General features: G+C 36.6%; 1 protein-coding gene across 3 annotated transcripts in view; it reads right to left on the bottom strand.

Moving 5' to 3' along the window:
* LOC125645466 (uncharacterized) overlaps window positions 1-20,722 on the bottom strand; it is a 147,297-nt gene that overhangs the window by 104,949 nt on the left and 21,626 nt on the right. For all 3 annotated transcript variants that reach the window (XM_056140159.1, XM_048871008.2, XM_048871007.2), the window contains exons 8-15: window positions 17,485-17,656; window positions 16,676-16,842; window positions 11,515-11,745; window positions 11,246-11,381; window positions 6,031-6,197; window positions 5,669-5,914; window positions 5,414-5,558; window positions 4,976-5,148 (exon numbers count right to left, since the gene is read on the bottom strand). In XM_056140159.1, the coding sequence (XP_055996134.1) occupies window positions 4,976-5,148; window positions 5,414-5,558; window positions 5,669-5,914; window positions 6,031-6,197; window positions 11,246-11,381; window positions 11,515-11,745; window positions 16,676-16,842; window positions 17,485-17,656 (1,437 nt within the window). The remainder of the gene's footprint in view (window positions 1-4,975; window positions 5,149-5,413; window positions 5,559-5,668; window positions 5,915-6,030; window positions 6,198-11,245; window positions 11,382-11,514; window positions 11,746-16,675; window positions 16,843-17,484; window positions 17,657-20,722) is intronic.

Raw genomic sequence — 20,722 nt, 5'->3', positions numbered from 1 at the left:
TATGGTTACAGGATCTACGGTGTGAGATGGATACAGAATCTACAGTGTAAGATGGTTCGGAAGTCATAAGTATGTTTCAATTGTTTGAACAATACATTTCACCATCAATCAATTCATGATGAATTCCTGGCTTGAGGTTTACTAAATTTCATTAAAAGTTCCAGATTTCATGTTAAACTTACGTTATGATGAATATCCGTTTCATTAAACTTCTTAACTTAAGTTACATTTACAAAAACATTGTACCTTAACGACAGCCAATAGACTATCTTAGTAAAGTTTTTTTCTTCACTTGATTTCTTTCAATTTGATAAAAGTGGCTGTCCTCAAGCTGTTTGGTGTTCCTGGACATTTTGAGAGAAATGAAGAAAAAAAACATCGTCGACATCATCCAATTTCAAGAGACAAGATCAAAGCTCTCCACACTATACGTGTCGTTCTTCATTTGACAAACAAAGTAGTCCTAATGTGCACCAAAATGGTAATCATCGATCTCGAAATAGACAACATCATGGTCTATGCTTTGAAATGATAATGCAAATATTGAAGTGGCAGATCTAATATGAAGGAAACTTCTGCACAACAGAAAATACAAACCTCTGATTTTTCCACATCTAAAAGTAGCAACCACTCACATGGAGTTTTCTGTTTCAGTTCCTTGTATATGATCGGTATGCCTGCATGGGGATGCAAAACAAGATGATATTCCCTTCCTTTCTTAGCAAGGTAAAAATCAACCATGCTAATTACATCGGATCATGCATGTATTATTTTCGATGAGACTGTAGTCCAGCAAGTTCGACATAAAATGATTAGCAAGATTAATTCTAGTCTTTTAAATGAATCTCAGTGTACTGTTACATAAAGAAGGAGGGCATACTAACCTATATAACACCTGTCATACGCGAGTGTTGTAATATTCAATTAATCATTGTATTAAATATAATTAGGACTTTGTACAAAATGATATTGTTCTAATTTGCTCTTTAAAAATGCAACGATGCTACATTGGGAATATTCCAGTTGTAAATATTTATACTAAATGTTAGTCCCTCAATATATATGGTATACTAGTTTGATATGTTTTGAAACTACGCAGATATATCTCCATGAGAGCAAGAAATGACTGCTTCTACTAACCCAAATTCCCCTATTGCCTTTCTGGAACCACCATTGAAAATAATTGTATATTTGGCAAAAACATGATTTTGTTCTAAATAAAATACCCTGAACCAAAGTTCCAAGTGTTCACTCAGTAATTTCTCAAATAAAAGGAATAAACTCAAACCATATCTAACGTTTTCATCCATAATCAATAATACATGTTTCTATTTGTTACTGCGTGAATCTCCAAATTGTGTCTCATAAGACCTCTGTCCAAACTTTCTTAAACATGACATACCTTCAAAATGAAAAATCACAATGCATAATTAGTACCTTGTATGACCACCTCTGGCTATAATCACAGCAAGAGATCGTTGTATCATGGATAAAATGTACCTTTAGATAGTAGGATGTCGTATATGCTGCCACTTCTGTTGTACATACCTTTCTAATTCGTTAATGTTGCATGAAGGAGGGGGTCGATATTACTTTTGACTAAATCCCAAATGTGTCCAATGGGATTAAGATTCGGGGATTCCCCAGGCCAGGCCATAACGCGGATGGTGTTTCCTGCAAGAGATTGCCGAGTTGTTCTTGCACTATGACAGGGAGCCTATGCCTCTATTAGCTGTGATATGCGGTACAAGAACTGCATGGTCTAAGAATGTCATTTTAATGTATCCTTGCTGTGAGACCACCGATAACACGAATAATCGGAGTTCTTACATGCATTGACACTCCCACCCAGACCATAATAGTACCACGTCTACCTAATCCGTCCACTTCCGCGACGGAAACAGTGCTCTGGCGTTCTCCTCATCGCCGATACACCCTCTTTCTACCATCAGAGCTCCATAACTTGATTTTGTGTCATTTATAAAGAAACAAAATTGCTCAATCAGCTCTGGTAGATCTTTAATGTCTTTGCACTCATGCCAGGCGTAATGTTTAATGTATCTGGGTCAGCACCACAGCTCCCTTTGAACGTTTGGCACATATCAGTACCTCTTTAAGGCGGTTGCGTACTGTTTGAGAAGATATTGGACGGTCATGAAAATTGGTACCGTATAAGTTTTACATTACAACCCCTGAGTCGAGGCCTCTGCTGGTGGACTGTTTGTCCCCGAGGGTCTATACAGCTCAGTAGCTAAGTACTTCGTTACTAGCTTGAAAATGCGGATGTATATTTCATTGCTATGATAAAATTCAGAAATTCATTTCAACATTGAGGATTATCTCCCTTGTGCATAGCTCTATCCTTGGACGAACTTGGCTCTAGTTTTTGGCACTCTAGTTTTCCTTTTAGCTCTTAAAAGTTTATTCTTATTTCGACTTTCCAAAATTTCGGCTTGAGCATCACTGAAGAGACATTATTTGTCGAAATGCGCATCTGGTGCATCAAAATTGGTACCGTATAAGTTTTACATTATATATACTAGCGGAAAAAAGAAATTGTGCATTATAAAATTTAGTATAATTTTTATATATTTATTGTTTATATTTATAAAATCGATAGAGGTGATGTTTTTTAACAATATCGGATAGTATCCGACTCAGATGCACGGACTTTTTCATGGTTAGTGAACACATGTTGTTTATTGAAGTGTCCGTACGCACGAGTTTTACTGGCCAATACTGTTTGGAATAAAAAGTGTAAAAGGTTTATTTGGACACTATTCGTTAAGGAAAGCACTTTAGTTTTGACAAAATTTACCCTTCTGTCAAGCCACGACTCAGTGAAAACCAACGTAATCGCGCTGTTGGGATGCTTCAAGCTGGAATGGCACAATATATCGTAGCAAGACACTTTGGAGTTCATCGGAACACCATTTGGAGTTCATCGGAACACCATCCAGTCATTATGGAGACGTTTCCAACAATCTGGTAACACTAAGGATCGACCACTTTCTGGACGTCCTCATGTGACGTCGCGTCGACAGCACAACCACAGTATACTTGTGCATCTGAGAAATCGTTTCCAGACAGCAAGTTTGACTGCTCGTAGCAATCCTGGACTTCGACCAATCAGTTGAAGAACTGTCCTTAATCGTCTGCACGATCACAACATCAGACCAAGACGTCCAGCGGTGCGCCCAATACTGCATCAACGTCATCGTATCGCTAGACTAGCGTGGTGCAGACGGCATCTGCGATTCAGAATACAGGACTGGGCCAATATTATGTTCACTGATGAATCCAGATTTCATTTGGATAGCAGTGACGGCCGTTGTAAAGTGTATCGTCGCGTTGGGGAGCGGTACCAGGACGCTTGTGTTGTGCAACGTCGACAATTCGGTGGAGGTAGCGTTATGGTGTGGGGTGGAATAACAGCATGTGGAAGGACCCCTCTACAAATTATCAATGGAAATCTCACCGGCATACGCTATCGAGACGAAATTATTCAGTGCCATGTGATACTCTTCATACAGAGACAGCAAAACCACATCACTCTGCAGCAAGAAAACGCAAGGCCACATGTTGCACGTGTATTCAGGGACTTTTTTGTTCAACAGAATGTCGATGTCTTGCCTTGGTCAGCTGTTTCCCCCGATTTATATTCGATCGAGCACGTCTGGGATGAAATGGAACGACGTCTACGCCGTTTACCAAATCAGCCAGTGACATTGGCCGATTTAGGCTAGGCTTTAACCAACATATGGAACAACATCCCTCAAGCATTTCTGAACACTTTAGTGGCATCAATGAGGCGCCATTGTCAAACATGCGTGAATGCAAATTGTAGTCACACGCGTTATTAACTTTCTTAATTCAAGTTTGAATACCAGTGTCTTTCGAGTGTGCTGAAATTGACGTTATTCGACTTTAACATTAATGGATTATGAAATGTTGTAACAATTGGTTTTTTTTCCATACATTGAATAATACACAGTTTCTTTTTCCGTTAGTATATATTTAACTTACTAAGCGTGTCTCACACTGCCTCTACCAATGGAATTATTAAGATGTGTGAAAATGGGGAAAATATATAGTCTGTAGTGTGCTGAAAATCGCACAATTAAATGATAAATGTGTTTTTGAAACATTGATGCCCCCGAATAACAACAATATAATGAATAATTTTCAAACGTAGGTCAGAAGTCAATTTCAAGGTCACAAGGTCAACAAATTTGGTACCAATAGAAAGGTCTTTTCACAAGAAATACACATGCTAAATATAAAAATAGTGCCTTACGGTTTAAAAGATATGGTTTATATTAAAGTTTTCTTAAAGTAGATAAAACCGTCAAAGGTCAATGTAAAGGTCACCAGTCCAAAGATTTTGGTACCAATGTAAAGGTTTCGCCACAAAGAAGATTCATTCGAATATGAAAGCTGTACCTATTTTATTGTAAAAGATATGAGCAAGGCTTTTTTTTTAATTTCCAAATACTAGGTCAATAGTCAATGACAAGGCCACAAGATCAACAAATCTGGTATTGTTGGAAAGATCCTCTGACCAAAAATGCACAAGGTTAATATAAAAACAGTACCTCTTATAATTTGAAAAATATGCCATATTCAAATTTTCTAAAAGTAGGTCGAAGGTCAATGTTAATGTCCCCAGATCAAAGATTTTGGTGTCAATGGAAATGTCTTGCCACAAACAATACGCATATCGAATATGAAATGTCTGTCATTTATTATGTAAAAGATATGAACAAGATTAAAGTTTATTGCCGAACGAACACACCGACATAATACGTCCTGTCTCATCACAGACATATAAAAACACAATTTTTTTTTTCATATCATGTTAACACAGTTCATACTGACTATGCATGTGATCATGAATGTTGTGAAATGCCTTTTAAGTATATAACATTTATTTATTTATTTGCAGTACGATATCAAACAATTAAGTGTGTCTTACCCTTTAGACAAGAAACTGTCTTTACGTTCATGGAAAAGGCCCAGTGCCTAGGTGTGGTTTGGTTTATACACTTCGAATAATTGAGGCTCATTGCAACATATTCTTTATTCATACATTCAAATTCTGTCTTATTCATTACTTGTATGGTTTCTTCTCCAAGTTTATTGTAAAACCTAAGGTGCAATGAAATGAACAATATAAAACAAAGCAACTATCTGATTTAATATCATCAATAAAGATAGTGTTTTTGATAGACAAAATGGTATGTATTATTTGTGTCAAATTTAAAATGTGAAAGTCCGATAGAAATGTTGGATTATACCTAGTAACAATTTTCCATCTACATTTAAGACAGCACTAGATACTGGAAATTATAACTTTTACCCTCAAAGTAGTTAATATAAGGTAACCTCAATAGTTTGTAAGAACTTTACTCACATTGGTAATCCCATTCGTTCACAAACAGCTCTTTCTGATGGACTAACATATGATGATAGAGTATAAGCATAAACCCAAGAACTGTCGATTTTGTACACCACTCTCTTGAAATATGATTGATTGCTCAATTCTAATTTCATGGAGTCTACAACATAAAGAATTACATACATAAAATATGCAATATTTATCGCTCCTTTTATGATGAAAAAATGCCATTTCATGAACACTTTCAACATGAAAACATTAAAAGAATACCTTCACAATTATATCCTCGGTTTTCGTAGCCTGGTTTGCACAAACATTTGGTTCCGTTCTGATTGTTTTGACAAAATGCCACGGCGGTGTTACAGGTATTCTTCACACAGTTACAAAGCGCCCCCTCATATCCTGATTTACAGATACATTTCCCAGTCTTGTCACAACGTTCAGTGTTCGTCCTGTTGCATGGACATTCTTCGCATCCAAAGCCTAATTCTTTAAAGTACATTCCATCTGGACATTCTATATATAAAAACAAAAGGTTATTTTTAACAGTGATTTTTAATTGACCCATCTTCATTTAGTTGATAAACATTAATAACAATTAATAAATGAAAATAAAGTGGCTATAACCCTACCTTCCAAGCACTGTAGTATCACAATTCCATTGTAACATGCAGTTGATGTGTTCTCAAATGTCAGGCATTCTGCTCTATTTGGAAGCCAGGGATTCCGACAGCTTTCATCAACAGTAAACTTATAGCCTACTGGAGAACTGTACTTCTCTTCAAGTTTGGTAATCTTTCTAGGAAATAAAATATGGTAATTTTTAATATCATTGAACTTTTTAGTGTCATATACAAGAGGCCCACAGGCCTTATCGGTCATCTGAATATTAGTTAAAGGTATCACTAGTCTGAAGGGCTACGAAATCTATAAAAATTATCCTGTTCTGTATATCTAAGCTAAATTCTAATTTTCAGCTGCAGTATAAAACAAGATATGTTCTTAAAACACAAATGCTTCCAAAATGCCAATATTAGAAAGAGTTTACATAATATATGTTATCTTAAAACTATATGACCAGACCACCCTAGAGTCGGAACGGTTGCTGTTCTGGAGAAGACCAAGGTCACAAGGCATAGATCGCGGTATAATATGAAGACCCTACCATGAAAAATCTACATACAGGATATGAAAACTCAATCTTAAACAGTTTCAAAGATATTGAATACTAGTAGGTAATATTTTCATTAATAGTAGGTCAAACCTCAAGGTCAAGGTCATAAGATCAATCACCGAAGTATATCAATGTCTTGCCATAAAGAATTGAGAAACAATAGGCACCCTCCGCTTGACATACGGTGTATGTGTACCAAATTTGACGATCCTAGCCCCAACGGTTCGGTTTGTATCTTGCCTACAAGATTTCCTACTAAATGACACTACGATTTCGACCTTTGACCTTGAAAAACAAAAGGCATCCTTCATTTGGCGTGAGAAGGATGTGTACCAAGTTTGACGGTCCTAGTCCGCCCAATATTTCGGTCTGTATTCTGCCTACAAGGTTTTCCTATAAACCGATATTATGACTTTTGACCTTGAAAAACAATAGGCATCTTCCTTTTATCATGGTGATCAAATGTACCTAGTTGTAAGTTGGAGCTTACATTTCATTTTGTATTTAACCTATAAGGTCCGGGCAGACAGACGGACGAGCCATACCACAATACGTCCCGTCTTTGACGGACATATAAAAAGGGACAACTATATAGATCAAACTTTGCTTGTTAAAATAACCAACTGAGCATGTAATGATAACAGAAAAGTACATTGTCGGAAAAGGGGAATCTCTCTCTCTCTCTCTCTCTCTCTCTCTCCGTGCTTGATGATTTTGGTGTACTTTTGGTTAAGTTGATATACACTAATATTAATTTTCAAAAGATTGAATTACTTTCATACGTTAGGAAGCAGATTTCAACAGAAAAATTACATTAGAGATACAGATTCGATATAATTAAAATGTTCCGTTCATGGACATCTGATGCATATATTTTCGTCCGCAGTGTGAAAGGATTACAAGTTAGTAATTGCATGCGTTGGTTGCACATGTAAATTCTGGCATATTCATTGTGTTTTTCGTCGTCAAAAATATAGCAAAAACGTAATAATGAAGAATTGCTGACACGCTAAAGTCATCCTTAAAGGACACATGTTATGTTTTCAAAGAATACAAAATTACATGCATTTTGTCTTCTTTATGCTTATAGTAATTAATTCTAATAGTTCGTTTGCCAAAATTTTGCGATAATTAACCACAATACAGACTTAAATCTAAGCCCCGATTTCAAAAATGTCTAGTTAATTAGGTACGTAGTCACGTGGTACAGTGACGTCACATGCGCCCTTCGGATTGTGAAAGTACTGTGAGATATTATTGAAAACTCAGATTTTAGGGGCCTAATTTATTCACCATGGGCAACATTTAAATCGATGTTGACAAATTTCCCGAGTTTTATATATTTTCGCCACTAGTGCATACAAATAGCGATGTAAATGCCCAAATATAGCGAGGAAAGCGAGTATGAAATCGGCAATATTGCGAGTAAATAATGTTTATATGGGTCGCTGTCTACAAACTGTTTGGTAATGTTATTCCTTTATACATCTGTAATTGGCGCTGTTTTTCTAAAATAAACAGTGCAATCATTATTTAATCTTGGATCAGACAAATTATAATACGTTACATTCAACTAGGTCCTAGGCCAAGCTACTAACATGGGTGCATTTCGGAAAGAAAGAGAAAAAAAACACACCACATAAATCAATAAAAATAATCAAATTTAAAGTGGAAATCACATTATTTTATTTTGATAAAGTAATCTTAATTTATTATCATTTTTGAATTGTGATCCGCACGTCGTTAGGAAGTGGGAGCACGGCGTTATACTGACGCACTCTTGAAAGATTGGACGAATTCAATGAGGGAATAATTTTATAATTCAATTTAAGTTAGGAAATAAAATATTCTATTACTTATATAATCAAAAGTTCAATTATTTTGTATCATTAAAATTTTTGCAAATCTGATCTACCAGTTGGTAGAAACTAACAAGTTACATGGTATATGTAGTTACAATGTGAAGGGCAGTTGATCCGAGTGTGTATTGAATTTGAAAACCAAAACAGAATGTATGCTGTAGGCCTACCAGTGCTTATAGCTTCAATATATCAATTTTCTCGCAGTTTATCAGGGTCTCTGTCTAAGCGGATTTTGAAAAGGTGACTGGGTGTTTGTTTTTAAGGTAAAGTTCTTGCTCCAACAAAAAAATTATCCACGTCTTTCTTCTTGTACCTTCCTTCGAAAAATTGAAAAATACTCAGTCTAAATCCTTTCTACCGACAACTAGTACACCCGTGCACGACACAAAACATTTTAATGCAATATCATTTACAAGCCGTTAACGTGATAATTGGTTTTTAAAAAAGTCGATTAAATCTGATCTGTTTATGAAATGGCAAATAAATGTTTTCAACCCGAGGGCGCATGTGACGTCACACATAATGGCGCGTAAAATAGCGAAAGTAAATGTGCATATCGCAAGATTTGAATTTCATCGCTTTCAAACTCGAAAACTACGCAAAATATTTCATTTAAAACACATTTAAAGTAGTTTTAGGCATACAAAGAATTGATTTTGCTGACAAAATGATAAAGTTTAGAAACATGCGTTGTGTCCTTTAACCTGCTCTAAAGATAACGGTCACACCATAAGACATATTTGATAATATTAAAAACGATCTCGAAGGCCTCTGCATGCAATAATTTAATTGATGATACCTTCAGATACATTAAAGATATCTTCAATTACTTAACTTTATGTTGATTTGGCGCTCCATATAACTATGCATTTCATTTTTATATGATAAAGCCTAGGGATCATGCAATAATGTTTGCTATAGGGCTATCTGCTCCTTCTAAATATTCATTTAGTTTTAATTTAGTATCAATAGCATTAAAGAAGATTTTAACATGTTTTACACATAAACACTATATACCAAGGTTGCCTCACTCTGGAGTCAGAGTCTCTCCCCAGGGATCATTACGTTTACAAATTTGGTAGATGCCTTCTTGCTCTACATGACAATAGATTTAGTTTTTAGTTTTTTAGTTTGTTTCGAAAATTTGTCAATGTTTGGCAGTTTTTGCCCCACAACTGATATTTACAATCTATACCCCCCCCCCCTCCCTGTCCCAAATATGCTTCATACCGAATTTGAAAAGAATATGCCAGTTTTGAAATGAGAGCTTTTCTGTGTAGGAGGTAAATTTAGTGGAACTTTGAATGCTTAAGTGGGACAGAGTGGACCTACAGTCAGTGACGAAGACGATCAAATGTATTGGAAGGATATTTGTCAAGAAAAAGTTAGAAATGTTCAAATGTTAACGCATGAAGGAAGTCGACATACCAACGGCCACCTGAGTGACTCCTGGGTTTTATGTAAAGCACCCTTTTGGTAGCGTGTTTCATGTGTTTCCCAACCATGTATTAAGTTGTGCAGGATAAGAAATGATTTTCTACAACCATGTACATTTTCACAATATAATAATTTTGGCCTTACTGTGGAGGAAGAACCCCTGCCTTGAGGTTCACGATAAACATTTTTTGCTCTTCCTAATTACGGATTCAGTCTTCAATCGAAGATGTGCAGGAGTAAAGATTTTCTAAGATTATGTACATTTTCACTATATGACTATTTTGGTTCTGTCCTGAAGGCAGAAGTCCTGCACTTGGGAATTGTGAAATGTTGTTCCTCATAGCTCTTATCCTTAGACGAATTTGAATCCAATTTTTGGCACTCTGTTTCGCCCTAAAATAGCTCTTTCAAGTTTATTGTTATTTCGGATTTCAAACATTTCGGTTGAGCATTACTGAAGAGACATTATTTGTCGAAATGCGCATCTGGTGCATCAAAATTGGTACCGTACATGTTTTACATTCCTCACCATCCGTTCAGGAATTTTTTTTTCAAGATGTGTAGTAGAGAAGAAGATTTTTAAAAATCCGGTTATTTTAGGAGTACTTCCATACCCCTTGGGGTTCCAGGGATAGGTACAGTGATTACAAAAATCACAATATCCCCATTATGCTTCATACATGTATCAAATGGTCTAGTAGTATTCAGGAAGAAGTTAAAAATATTAAATTCTTAACAGACAATGCAAGTCGCACGACAACGTACAAAGAGCAATGGAAATAGGTCACCTGAGTGACTCAAATGACCTACACGTAACAAACACACTAAGTTTAACTGTCAAATGTGTAAGAAATTGTGCATATCTCTGACATTTTGTTTTCATGAGGATACACTGATTGATATGAAATGTTGATTTTTAGTTTATTCAGAAAATCACATATATAATAGCATATATAGGTCTAGTTCAATCAACGACCATAGTAGTTATCTAGTTGCCTTCAGAAACTTCAGTGCGCATACCTAGCTTGCTTTCGAACCTTCACTGTGCATGTTTGCATGATTACTAAAGTTTAACATTCTATAAGCGAGGAATGGTAGACCAGATATGTGCAGTACGTGACACTCCTTCCATTTCAACCAAAGACAATTTTATCATACTTTGGTTCAACACTAGTGACTAAAGTTCATGATTAAACCAGGACGTAAATATTTGAATAATGATATATTATCACTAGTTATTTTTTATCATGTTTTTTAATTTCCAATTTGTTTTAAAAAATACACTTTCTTAGTAAGATCATTGTAATAAATCAATGATGATAACCATGACAGACACGCAGTAATGTTAACACTATTCTTCTGTTAGACACTCACGTTGGCTGATGCAATACACGACAGAGAATCTCAGCTGAGAACCTCGACGACATCGCACTGTTGCACAAATAATTCCATTGATTATTTGCATGGTATTGTAAATAACTGCCATTTTCCTTGTCCAATCGGAGCCTCTCTGTTGCAAGTATATAATATGTTCATTACTATCATAGATCATATTTTATTCCACAGGAATTAAATTTTCAACTGGTAAATATAAATAACCCTAACCCTACATGAAATATAAGACAAAAGATAAGTGTACAAACCAAAACAAGATGATTTTGTTTCGTTGTTTTCAAACTTGCAATAACACATGTTATTTTCACAGACGGACGTTTGTAGATCACACGTGTGTTTGCCTTTCTCACACGAACATGTCTGTCCTTCATAGCCATCTTTACAAACACACTCTCCAGATGTCTTATTACAAAACTGTGTGTTTGAACGGACGCACTGACAGTGCAGACAATCGCTTCCGAATCTAAAATCCGGACATTCTACAAAAGATTTTGAGAAAGACATATGTCATTTTCTGATTATATAGCCAATTTTTCTATGCAATGCAAAACAACAACTGCGACAAGTAACCATAGTGGTCAACAAAGCAGATACATATGTACATCTACAATGTATATAAATACATATACATTTACATGTCTTCAAGAGAGAGGTCCATCCTTGTACATCAGAAAAAATCAACATAATTATAATGAGATGTGTTTGTGAAACACTATGCCCCGTGTCAGTATTCAAGTTGACCTTGTCTTTAAAGATGAACTCTGACCTTTATCAGATACATAGATTTGATTTCGACATCTTCGATCACCCAATTTTGAAGTCCCTATCTTGTATATTTGTCAGGTACTTCGATGAATTTAGAGGTCTACATTGTACTTTATTGTTAAAAGAATTCCACTTTTCTAAAAGATGTTTACATGTGTTTAGAATTCTTAAAATACATGTATGCAGATACATGCACCTGAATATTGTTTACAGGTTACTGTTCTTAGATTACTAAGATGCGATTATTCATGACAGGTTTTCTTTTATAAAAACGTCCTTGTTTAACAAAAACTGAAAAGAAAACAAATAAGTGATCACACAATTGCCAATATTAGATACCAATGCAGCTGTGTATCATGATTACTTTCAAGAAGGGTACAAATTTTCACTGTAAGAGAGTCCTACTTGGTGGTACATGCATTGTTAACTTACATTGCGACATTCGATGGGTGCCATGACAGAAATAACGATGAAAATATAACTCCAATGACTAAAAGCTTTACATGCCTCAATTTGGCTTGCATGCTTTGCACAATACGGTTTGATTAATTTGAAGGTGTGGCTTGTATGATTCCTTTCTCGCAATGCAAACTGGACACTTTGTATGGTGCACAGCACAGTTTGCATTGCATGGTTCATTTCAGGGTCTGTAGTAGAAACAAGAGGCAAACAGGCCTTAACAGTCACCTGATTATTATAGCCCATACATACACCTGTCTGTCAGGGAGTCACATATTTGCATTTAAGCCTCATTCTGGAGTCTTTTGTGCGTAACTTTATGATGTTTCTAAATATGCATACAATTTCCATTCAATTAAAATATAAGGAAATATGAAGTTTGAAGCATTCAAATCAGTCATTACTTCATTCATTTAACACCCCCACCCCCACCCCCCAAATGAATTATATCTGTAATTTTGGTAGACAGCTGTATCCTCTCCTCTAAATGTGTGTTCATCTTTCATTGAACATCAGAAGAACAACAGAAGATTCCTCAAGCATTTAAGCATTATATACTCCATGAACTGTTGGCTGCCACCTACCCCTGGAATCAGTGCCCCTGCCCAATTTCTATAAATAGAAAACATATTTACTATAATATGGCCAAGTTAGCCCCCCCCCCCCCCCAAGTCTCACCTGACCTAGCTACATAACTGTAGCTCACTGAAAAAATAATGGGACAGATCAGAGAGAGAGAGAGCTACAGATCCATCCCTTATAAAAACCTTCGATTCACGGCGCATAAAGACATGCGCTCGGTTGATACCCTATATCGCTATATTTTTGCATCGCTGTATCATGAATTTGGTACAAAAAATTCTTAACATATTTTCCTACTATACTTGTGTTCAAACATACCTTCAAATACTCATTAAATTCATATACGACCCGAAAACTCACAGCTACAAATGATCTCGTTTGTTGACGTAGCCATGTTAGGAAGCAAGTCAATTCGAACCCTGTTGCTATTGGTATTTATTCATAATATTCGTTACTAGTTATGTATTCGTTCTTCATCTATTGTAACCACTAATTATTAATAGAAATATTGAATATAGTTTATCTAAAGGTAAAATATGCTCTTGGTTATTGAAAATGCTACAATAGCCAAGTTTGGTACCTTACGCTCGTGTGGCAGGCATGGGGACCGCACCAACCTAAGGAAAGCCACGTAGTCGTGAGTTTACCTATTTGAATAATTATTATTTAACCAAACTGGGATGATTTATTATTTTAAATATTCAACTAATAGTATTTGTGGGGGTATTAGTTCACATCCAGACGTTATTGTGTAAGTATGGAAATGAACCGGGATTCGAATTGACTGACTACCTAACATGGCTACGTCAACAAACGAAATCATTAAAAGCTGTGAGTTTTCGGGTCGTATGGGGCTTTAATGAATATTTGAAGGTATGTTTGGACACATGTATAGTAAGAAAATATGTTAGGATTTTTTAAAACACTAAATTCATGATACGGTGATGCAAAAATATAGAGATATAAGGCCTCAACCGTGCGCATATTTTTGTGCGCCGTAAGTCGAACGTTTTTATAAGGGATGGATCTGTAGTTCTCTGATCTGTCCCAATATTTTTTCAGAGAGTTACAGTTTTGCAGATACACCTGACCTGCCAACCTGACCATTAAGAACATGGATATTTTCATTATGCACAAAAATAATTGATAAAATACATAACAATAGAGACCTTCCTGCTCTACATCACTATGCATTGAGCTTTTCTTACATATATGCGGTTGTAGAGAAGAATATTTTGAAAATTTGTCAGGTTTTGCCCCGCCCCTCAGGCCTCAGGCGTGCAGGAGTCCCAAAATGTACAATTTATGTCGCCCTTTGTCGCAAAGATGCTTCATACCAAATTTGAAAAGAATTGGGATGGTAGTTATCAAGAAGAAGTTAACAATGTTCAATTGTTAACGCACAATGACGGACGACAACCACTTGCAATAGGTCACCTGAGTGTATTCAGGTGACCTAAATATGAAAGCCAAGAGATATTTTAAAGATTTTCCCTATATATCAACACTTTGATCCCTATTGTTGCCCCACCCAACCCCCCTGGACTATGAATTGCACAAACTTAGATCTACGGTATGTCAGTAAAATTTCATGTAAATATCCACTCTTCTGGCCCAGTGGTTTTTGAAAAGAAGATTTTTAAAAGATCTTCCTATATACTCGTATGTAAGACTTTGATCCCCTATTGTGGCCCCACCCTACTCTCGGAGGTCATGATTTTTACAAAATTTAATATGCACGATGTCGAGCGGGAGAAGGACGTGTTTCGAAACCTGCTCTGTCTTCTGACAATTTTGACGACTTTCTTTTGGTTTGTTAAGGCCAAAAGTTAAATTTTGTGTTTTGCAGCTATATACTCTGTGCATTGGAAAGGTATATGTGAACTTTTCGTTGATTTAGGACACTAAATAGATTTAAATACCTGTGAACTGTTACACCTGAACGATTGCTCTTCCTCCTATATGGTGAGTTTATATTCAGTGTGTCATTGTTTACCTTTTCTGTCATTTAATCTGTTCCAACGATTGAAAACAAAAACCGGAAAGGAATGGCAGGAATGACAAAACCTGTATATCTAAAAAATGGTGAGTTGCAAGCAAACAAATCCGAAAGGGTTACAGACTTTGAACTTATGAGCAATATTGAAAAGATCGTCGGACCGAACGTAACTTGTATCCAACTTGACAGAGATCTGTGGAGAATTTATCTTAAAGACGCAGACAGTAGAAATACTCTGCTTATTCAAGGTTTTGAGATTCACCACAAGTCAGTAAATGTATACGACTTCAATCCATATTCCTCAGGTTCGACCTCGCCATCTGACAATGTGCTCAAAGTCGTCATTTCTGGGGTCCCTCTTTCAGTGGACGACAAAGAGATCATGCAAATGCTGATAAAACTCGGTGTTAAACCCAAAAGTGAAATGAAATATGAACATATAAGAAATCCTCTCACCAAAAAATATGACTGGAGTACTAAACGGCAACCGATTCATTTACATCGAACCACTCAAAGAAAGTACTTTCCTACCCAAAAAGAGCTATTGTGCTGGTCTGTCATGTAAGATTTACCATCGAGGTCAACCCAAAAAAGACACAAAATTATGCACAAATTGCTGGAGTAAAGATCATTTCAGCTCGGAATGTCCGTCAGAACAGAAATGCAGGGTCTGCCTGTCGGAAGGTCATGAGCCTGGGCAACAATCTTGTCCGGGTTACATTCATAAGCAAATTGGAGTAATACCCTTCTTTGGTAAAGAAGACCCACTGTCCAATTTCTATCCATGCGAAATAAATGTCTTTAATGAAAATTTCAAATTAATATGCACGATGTCAGAAAGCTGCCATATAAAACTGAACTTCCTTGTGGTTCTTGAGAAGATTTTTTTAAAGATTTTCCCTATCCGGATGAGACCGCAAAAACTGACGTCTCGTGTCACAATAGGTGTGGCACGATTAAGATTCCTCCTTGCTCAAAGGCCGTAAGCGCCGAGTATAGGCCTAATTTTTACAGTCCTTCACCGACAATGATGATGACTCCATATGAGTGAAAAAAATTCGCGAAAGGGACGTTAAACAGTATTCAACCAACCAACCTATACATTTGTATCTAAAACTTTGATCCCCTATTGTGGTACCGTCCTATCCCCGAGGGTCATAATTCTATCAAACTTGAATCTGTACTAAGCCAAGAAGCTTTCATGTAAATGTAATTTTTTCTGGCACACTGGTTCCTGAGAAGAAGATATTTAAATGACCCCACCCTAATTTTACATTTTTGTGATTATCTCCCCTTTGAATGAGGCATGGCCTTCCTTTGAACAAACTTGAATATCCTTCACCCAAGGATGCTTTTTGCCAATTTTATTTGAAATTGACCCAGTAATTCTGGAGAAGAAGTCGAAAATGTGAAAAGTTTACAAACAGATGGACAGACAGACGACAGACCACGGGTGATTAGAAAACCTCACTTGAACTTTCAGCTCAGGTGAGCTAAAAAGTTGCTCATAGGTCTCGATTCTTTTTCATGCAAGATACCTCCAAATTTAAACTTTTTTTTTCAAATTCCAATAAAAGAGATGGCATGTAGTGTATATGTAATACCTTCGCCACATCTGATACCCAAATCTTCACTATGACTGCAATAGGAGGCCCTTGAAGTGTAACACTGTGACACCGATGCTTCCTTCCCTGTACAGTGCACAAAGCTATAATGAATTGGACCCATACCCATGCCATAATATGCAGCGCCTGCATATTCTGAGTACGTGCTGAAAAGGAAAAATGATATGAAACATAATGCATTAGACCTATGTCCTTACCATGATACACATAATATGTATATTCCCAACAAGTTTATTTTGCATTTGTTTAATGTTTCCTTGAGATTTTTTAAGATCGAGATGTCACCAGCTAGCACTGTAGGTGTAGTGCCACAACATTTTATTTATACATGACCCTCGGGTCCATAGCAGTGAGAGTTCTTAATCATGGCAATGCCTGTCGTAACACATGAACTCATTTTAAGGTCTCCTCGAAAAGAAGCATAACTCTAATTCTAAAACGCTGAGCATTCAGCAAACGAGCAGTCACTGCCAATTTTTACATCTTCAGGCCTCAACCCATGATCTCCTGATCACGAAACGAAGGTTAGATAACTACTGAGCCACCATGACATTATGTAACATACTATACTAGACATGTACCCATAACATAGAGCACAGGCTGCACACTCCTAATAAGCCCCGTAATGAAAACAAAAGGTTGTATAACTTAACCTACAGTTACCTTAAGTACACAGTTATCTGGCACACCATATCAAAGATTTTGCATTCAGCTCAGCAGTGTGCAATTACAACATGCATAAAGATGTGCAATAAGAATTTTAAATTTCCTAATAAGAAAAAACCTACCTTGGTAGACCAAGATTTCTGCAGAGAACTTCAACCATTTTCACTCCAGGATGGGCAGCATCATCGCAAATTGTTCCCCAACAACCGTTAACATAAAGTTCCACTCTTCCCTCGTAAAGTTTACTCCCACTGGTTGTTACAGATGTTGTTAAGTTTGCAAGCCTTATCGGATCTATATCACGTAAATAAAAGTATAAAGAAGCAGTCATGCTTTACGCCTTACCGGATAGCATAAACGAACGTCACACGAATAAAACAAATTGTGACATAATGCTGTCCGTTGGTATCCGTTGATGAAAGTCGTTCCCGCTGTTGCTCGGGGGTCCAGCGATCGGTGTATGAAGCGTATAAAAAGCATAAGAACCGCACGATTACTGGACACATACCGGACAATTAACGGTTGATTAACGAACATCACAGTGTGAATAACGAACAAGTACCGGGTTAAACGAACATGGGACGCATCAGAAACTGATCTAACGTTCTTTCAACTTTAGGCGAACGGACTTGTAACGCCCACGTGACTAACAAAACGGATATAATCAAAAGTGCGATATATTTTTTCAGACTTACCACCCACGCTGATATATTTCCGTGATGCCTCCAAAATGAAGGTCTACAAATGTTGGGAAGGGTAAAAACAGGGCACGGGAAAAGGTTACAAGGCCCATCTCCTCCCTTTCACAATGCTGGGGAAGAGCAGACCGCCCAATATTCATAGGTAGAAATCCTGTTTGAATCTAGAGAGATTCCCGAAGGCATTACCGTCTGAATAACGGACATGCCTGGGTTAAGCGAACGTGGGATGCGTGAGAAATTGATATAACGTTTTTCAATGTTAGACGAACGGACTTGTACCGGTCCCGTGGACCTCCGTTTGACAACCGTTATTCGCCAGTTTCATGCGTTTCTTGTGCGTAAACATACGGTCGGTGCCCATTACATCTTCAGTTGACCCGCTGCATGTCCGGTAGTAGTCCGGTCGTGACTCATGTCCACTGGACATTAAGGAATGTGAACTGGACAAGTTCAGGAAAAACGCATGAGTTCCGATTAAAAAGAATAACAACGCATAGGTATCGTACACTCCATAGTCCGGTGGTATGGATCCGTTTCAAGTCCTGAAAATGCTCAAAACTTTCCGCCAGATTGATCGGACTTCGCCGGACAAGAAACGGATTGACAATTTTGTTATCCATTGGATGTCCGTTAGCGTTATCCGGTGAGGTGTGACTGCTGCTTAAAGGTTCTCTCTGTCAAATGAATTTTGCCATATGGATGTATTTGTAGATGTATGTAATTTGTATAATGTATCATATGCGCGCACACACACACACACACACACACACACACACACACATATATATATATATATATATATATATATATATATATATATATAAAGTAAAAAAAATAATAAAATCCAATGCTCAAACTTTTATCTATAGCGCTTTCGCCCTGCGGGCTCGTCAGTAGATTTTTAAACAATGTAAACAAGTTCCATTATGACGTCATCCTCGTGACGTTATGTGGGCAACGTTAAACATAATGCAGTCATGATTGTGACGTCAGAACATTATACAATGTTAATGTGTTAGGCACTTTTAAAAAATACAGACATATTTTAAACAGTTCCGTCTATAAGTTTTAAGTGCCTCTAAAATCCTGTACATTAAAGGAGACATTCTATGTAAAATATACATGTTAAATAACATGAAGTAAAAATATTAACAGTTTAGTTTCGGCTTAAACAGTTTTATGAAATAGTTTTCCTTGGCTTTGCGTAATTGTTCATTTTCCTCTTTTACTTTGTAAAATGGGAAAATATAAAAACTGCCTTCCCCGCACGAATCAAAGTGGCCGCTACACGGTGTGTTTCTTATTGTAGGATCTCTGATCTGTTGTTTATGTACACGAACAATGTCAGCCAATTTGGTTCCTGTTTGTCCTATATAGTTTTCTCCACATGTAGGGCACGTCATACAATAAAGTAGATTTTTAGATTTACACGTCATAGTTGAATTTACTTTGAAGTTCATTCCGTTTTTGAAAGTTATGGAGTGGCCGGTCATTTAATGTTTCTGATTGTTGAAGAATAGGGAATAACTGCTTTGCTGTTTTGAATATGTTGTGATTTCTCGGGTTGTGTGTAAGAACGAAAGGAATTTTGTTGTTGGTTTCTTCATGTTGTTTAGTAGTTCGCAATTCTGTGATGGGAGTTTCTTTAACCTTTTGTATAGCTGTTTCAATTAATTTTGGTGGGTATTTCTGTCTGCATAAAAATGTCTTAAGTTCAGATAATCTTGTATTTCTGCGATCCTCATCTATTACTATTGTGCAAATTCTCCGGGCCATGTTAAAAGGGATGTTTCGTTTGGTGTGAGATGGATGGCATGAGTTAAACATCAAATATTGATGGGAATCTGTATTCTTGTAGTAGAGATCTGTTATGATTTTCACCCCCTCCTTTACAATCAGGATGTCTAAAAATGGTAATTCATTTTCGTTAATTTCCATTGTAAATCGTATGTTATTGTGTAGGTGATTTAGCATGTTGTGGAAGTGTTGTATAGATCTTGTAAAGATTTGGTCCAAAAAATAAAGCAATCATCCAAATAGCGTTTCCAGTTATTCTCAATATACAGGCCAAATTCTTCTCCAAAAGCTGATTTGCATTCTGTAAATAGTTTCTCCTCAAGAAAGCCCAAAACTAAAGTTGCGTAAGTGGGGGCTACCTTTGTTCCCATGGCTGTTCCTTTTGTTTGAAGAAAGTATTTGTTATCAAAAAAGAAATGATTATTTTCCAAAACTAATTTGATTCCTTCCAGGATAAATTCCTTTGAAAATCTTGATTGCAATACACCTTGATGTTTATCAATCCAGAAGGAAGTGGCTTCTATACCCAAGTTGTGTGGAATATTTGTATACAAACTTGTGACATCAAAACTCACCAATTTTGTATTTTCTTCAACGATTTTAGGAATGTGGTTTAAGAAATCCATGTCGTCCCGAATATAACTCGGAACTAATTTGCAGATGGGTTTTAGTATGATATCTAGGAAATTACTAAGTCTTTGTGTTGGACAAGAAGGGCCGAGGAATCACAACATATTCAAAACAGCAAAGCAGTTATTCCCTATTCTTCAACAATCAGAAACATTAAATGACCTCATTCAACCCACGGATATACTCCACAGCAGACGTCAACCACCAAATTTGAAAAACATTCTCACTAAAG

This window comes from Ostrea edulis, chromosome 6 (assembly GCF_947568905.1).
Source record: "Ostrea edulis chromosome 6, xbOstEdul1.1, whole genome shotgun sequence".
NCBI classification, from domain to species: Eukaryota; Metazoa; Mollusca; class Bivalvia; order Ostreida; family Ostreidae; genus Ostrea; species Ostrea edulis.
This window is presented reverse-complemented; position numbering and strand designations above follow the sequence as displayed.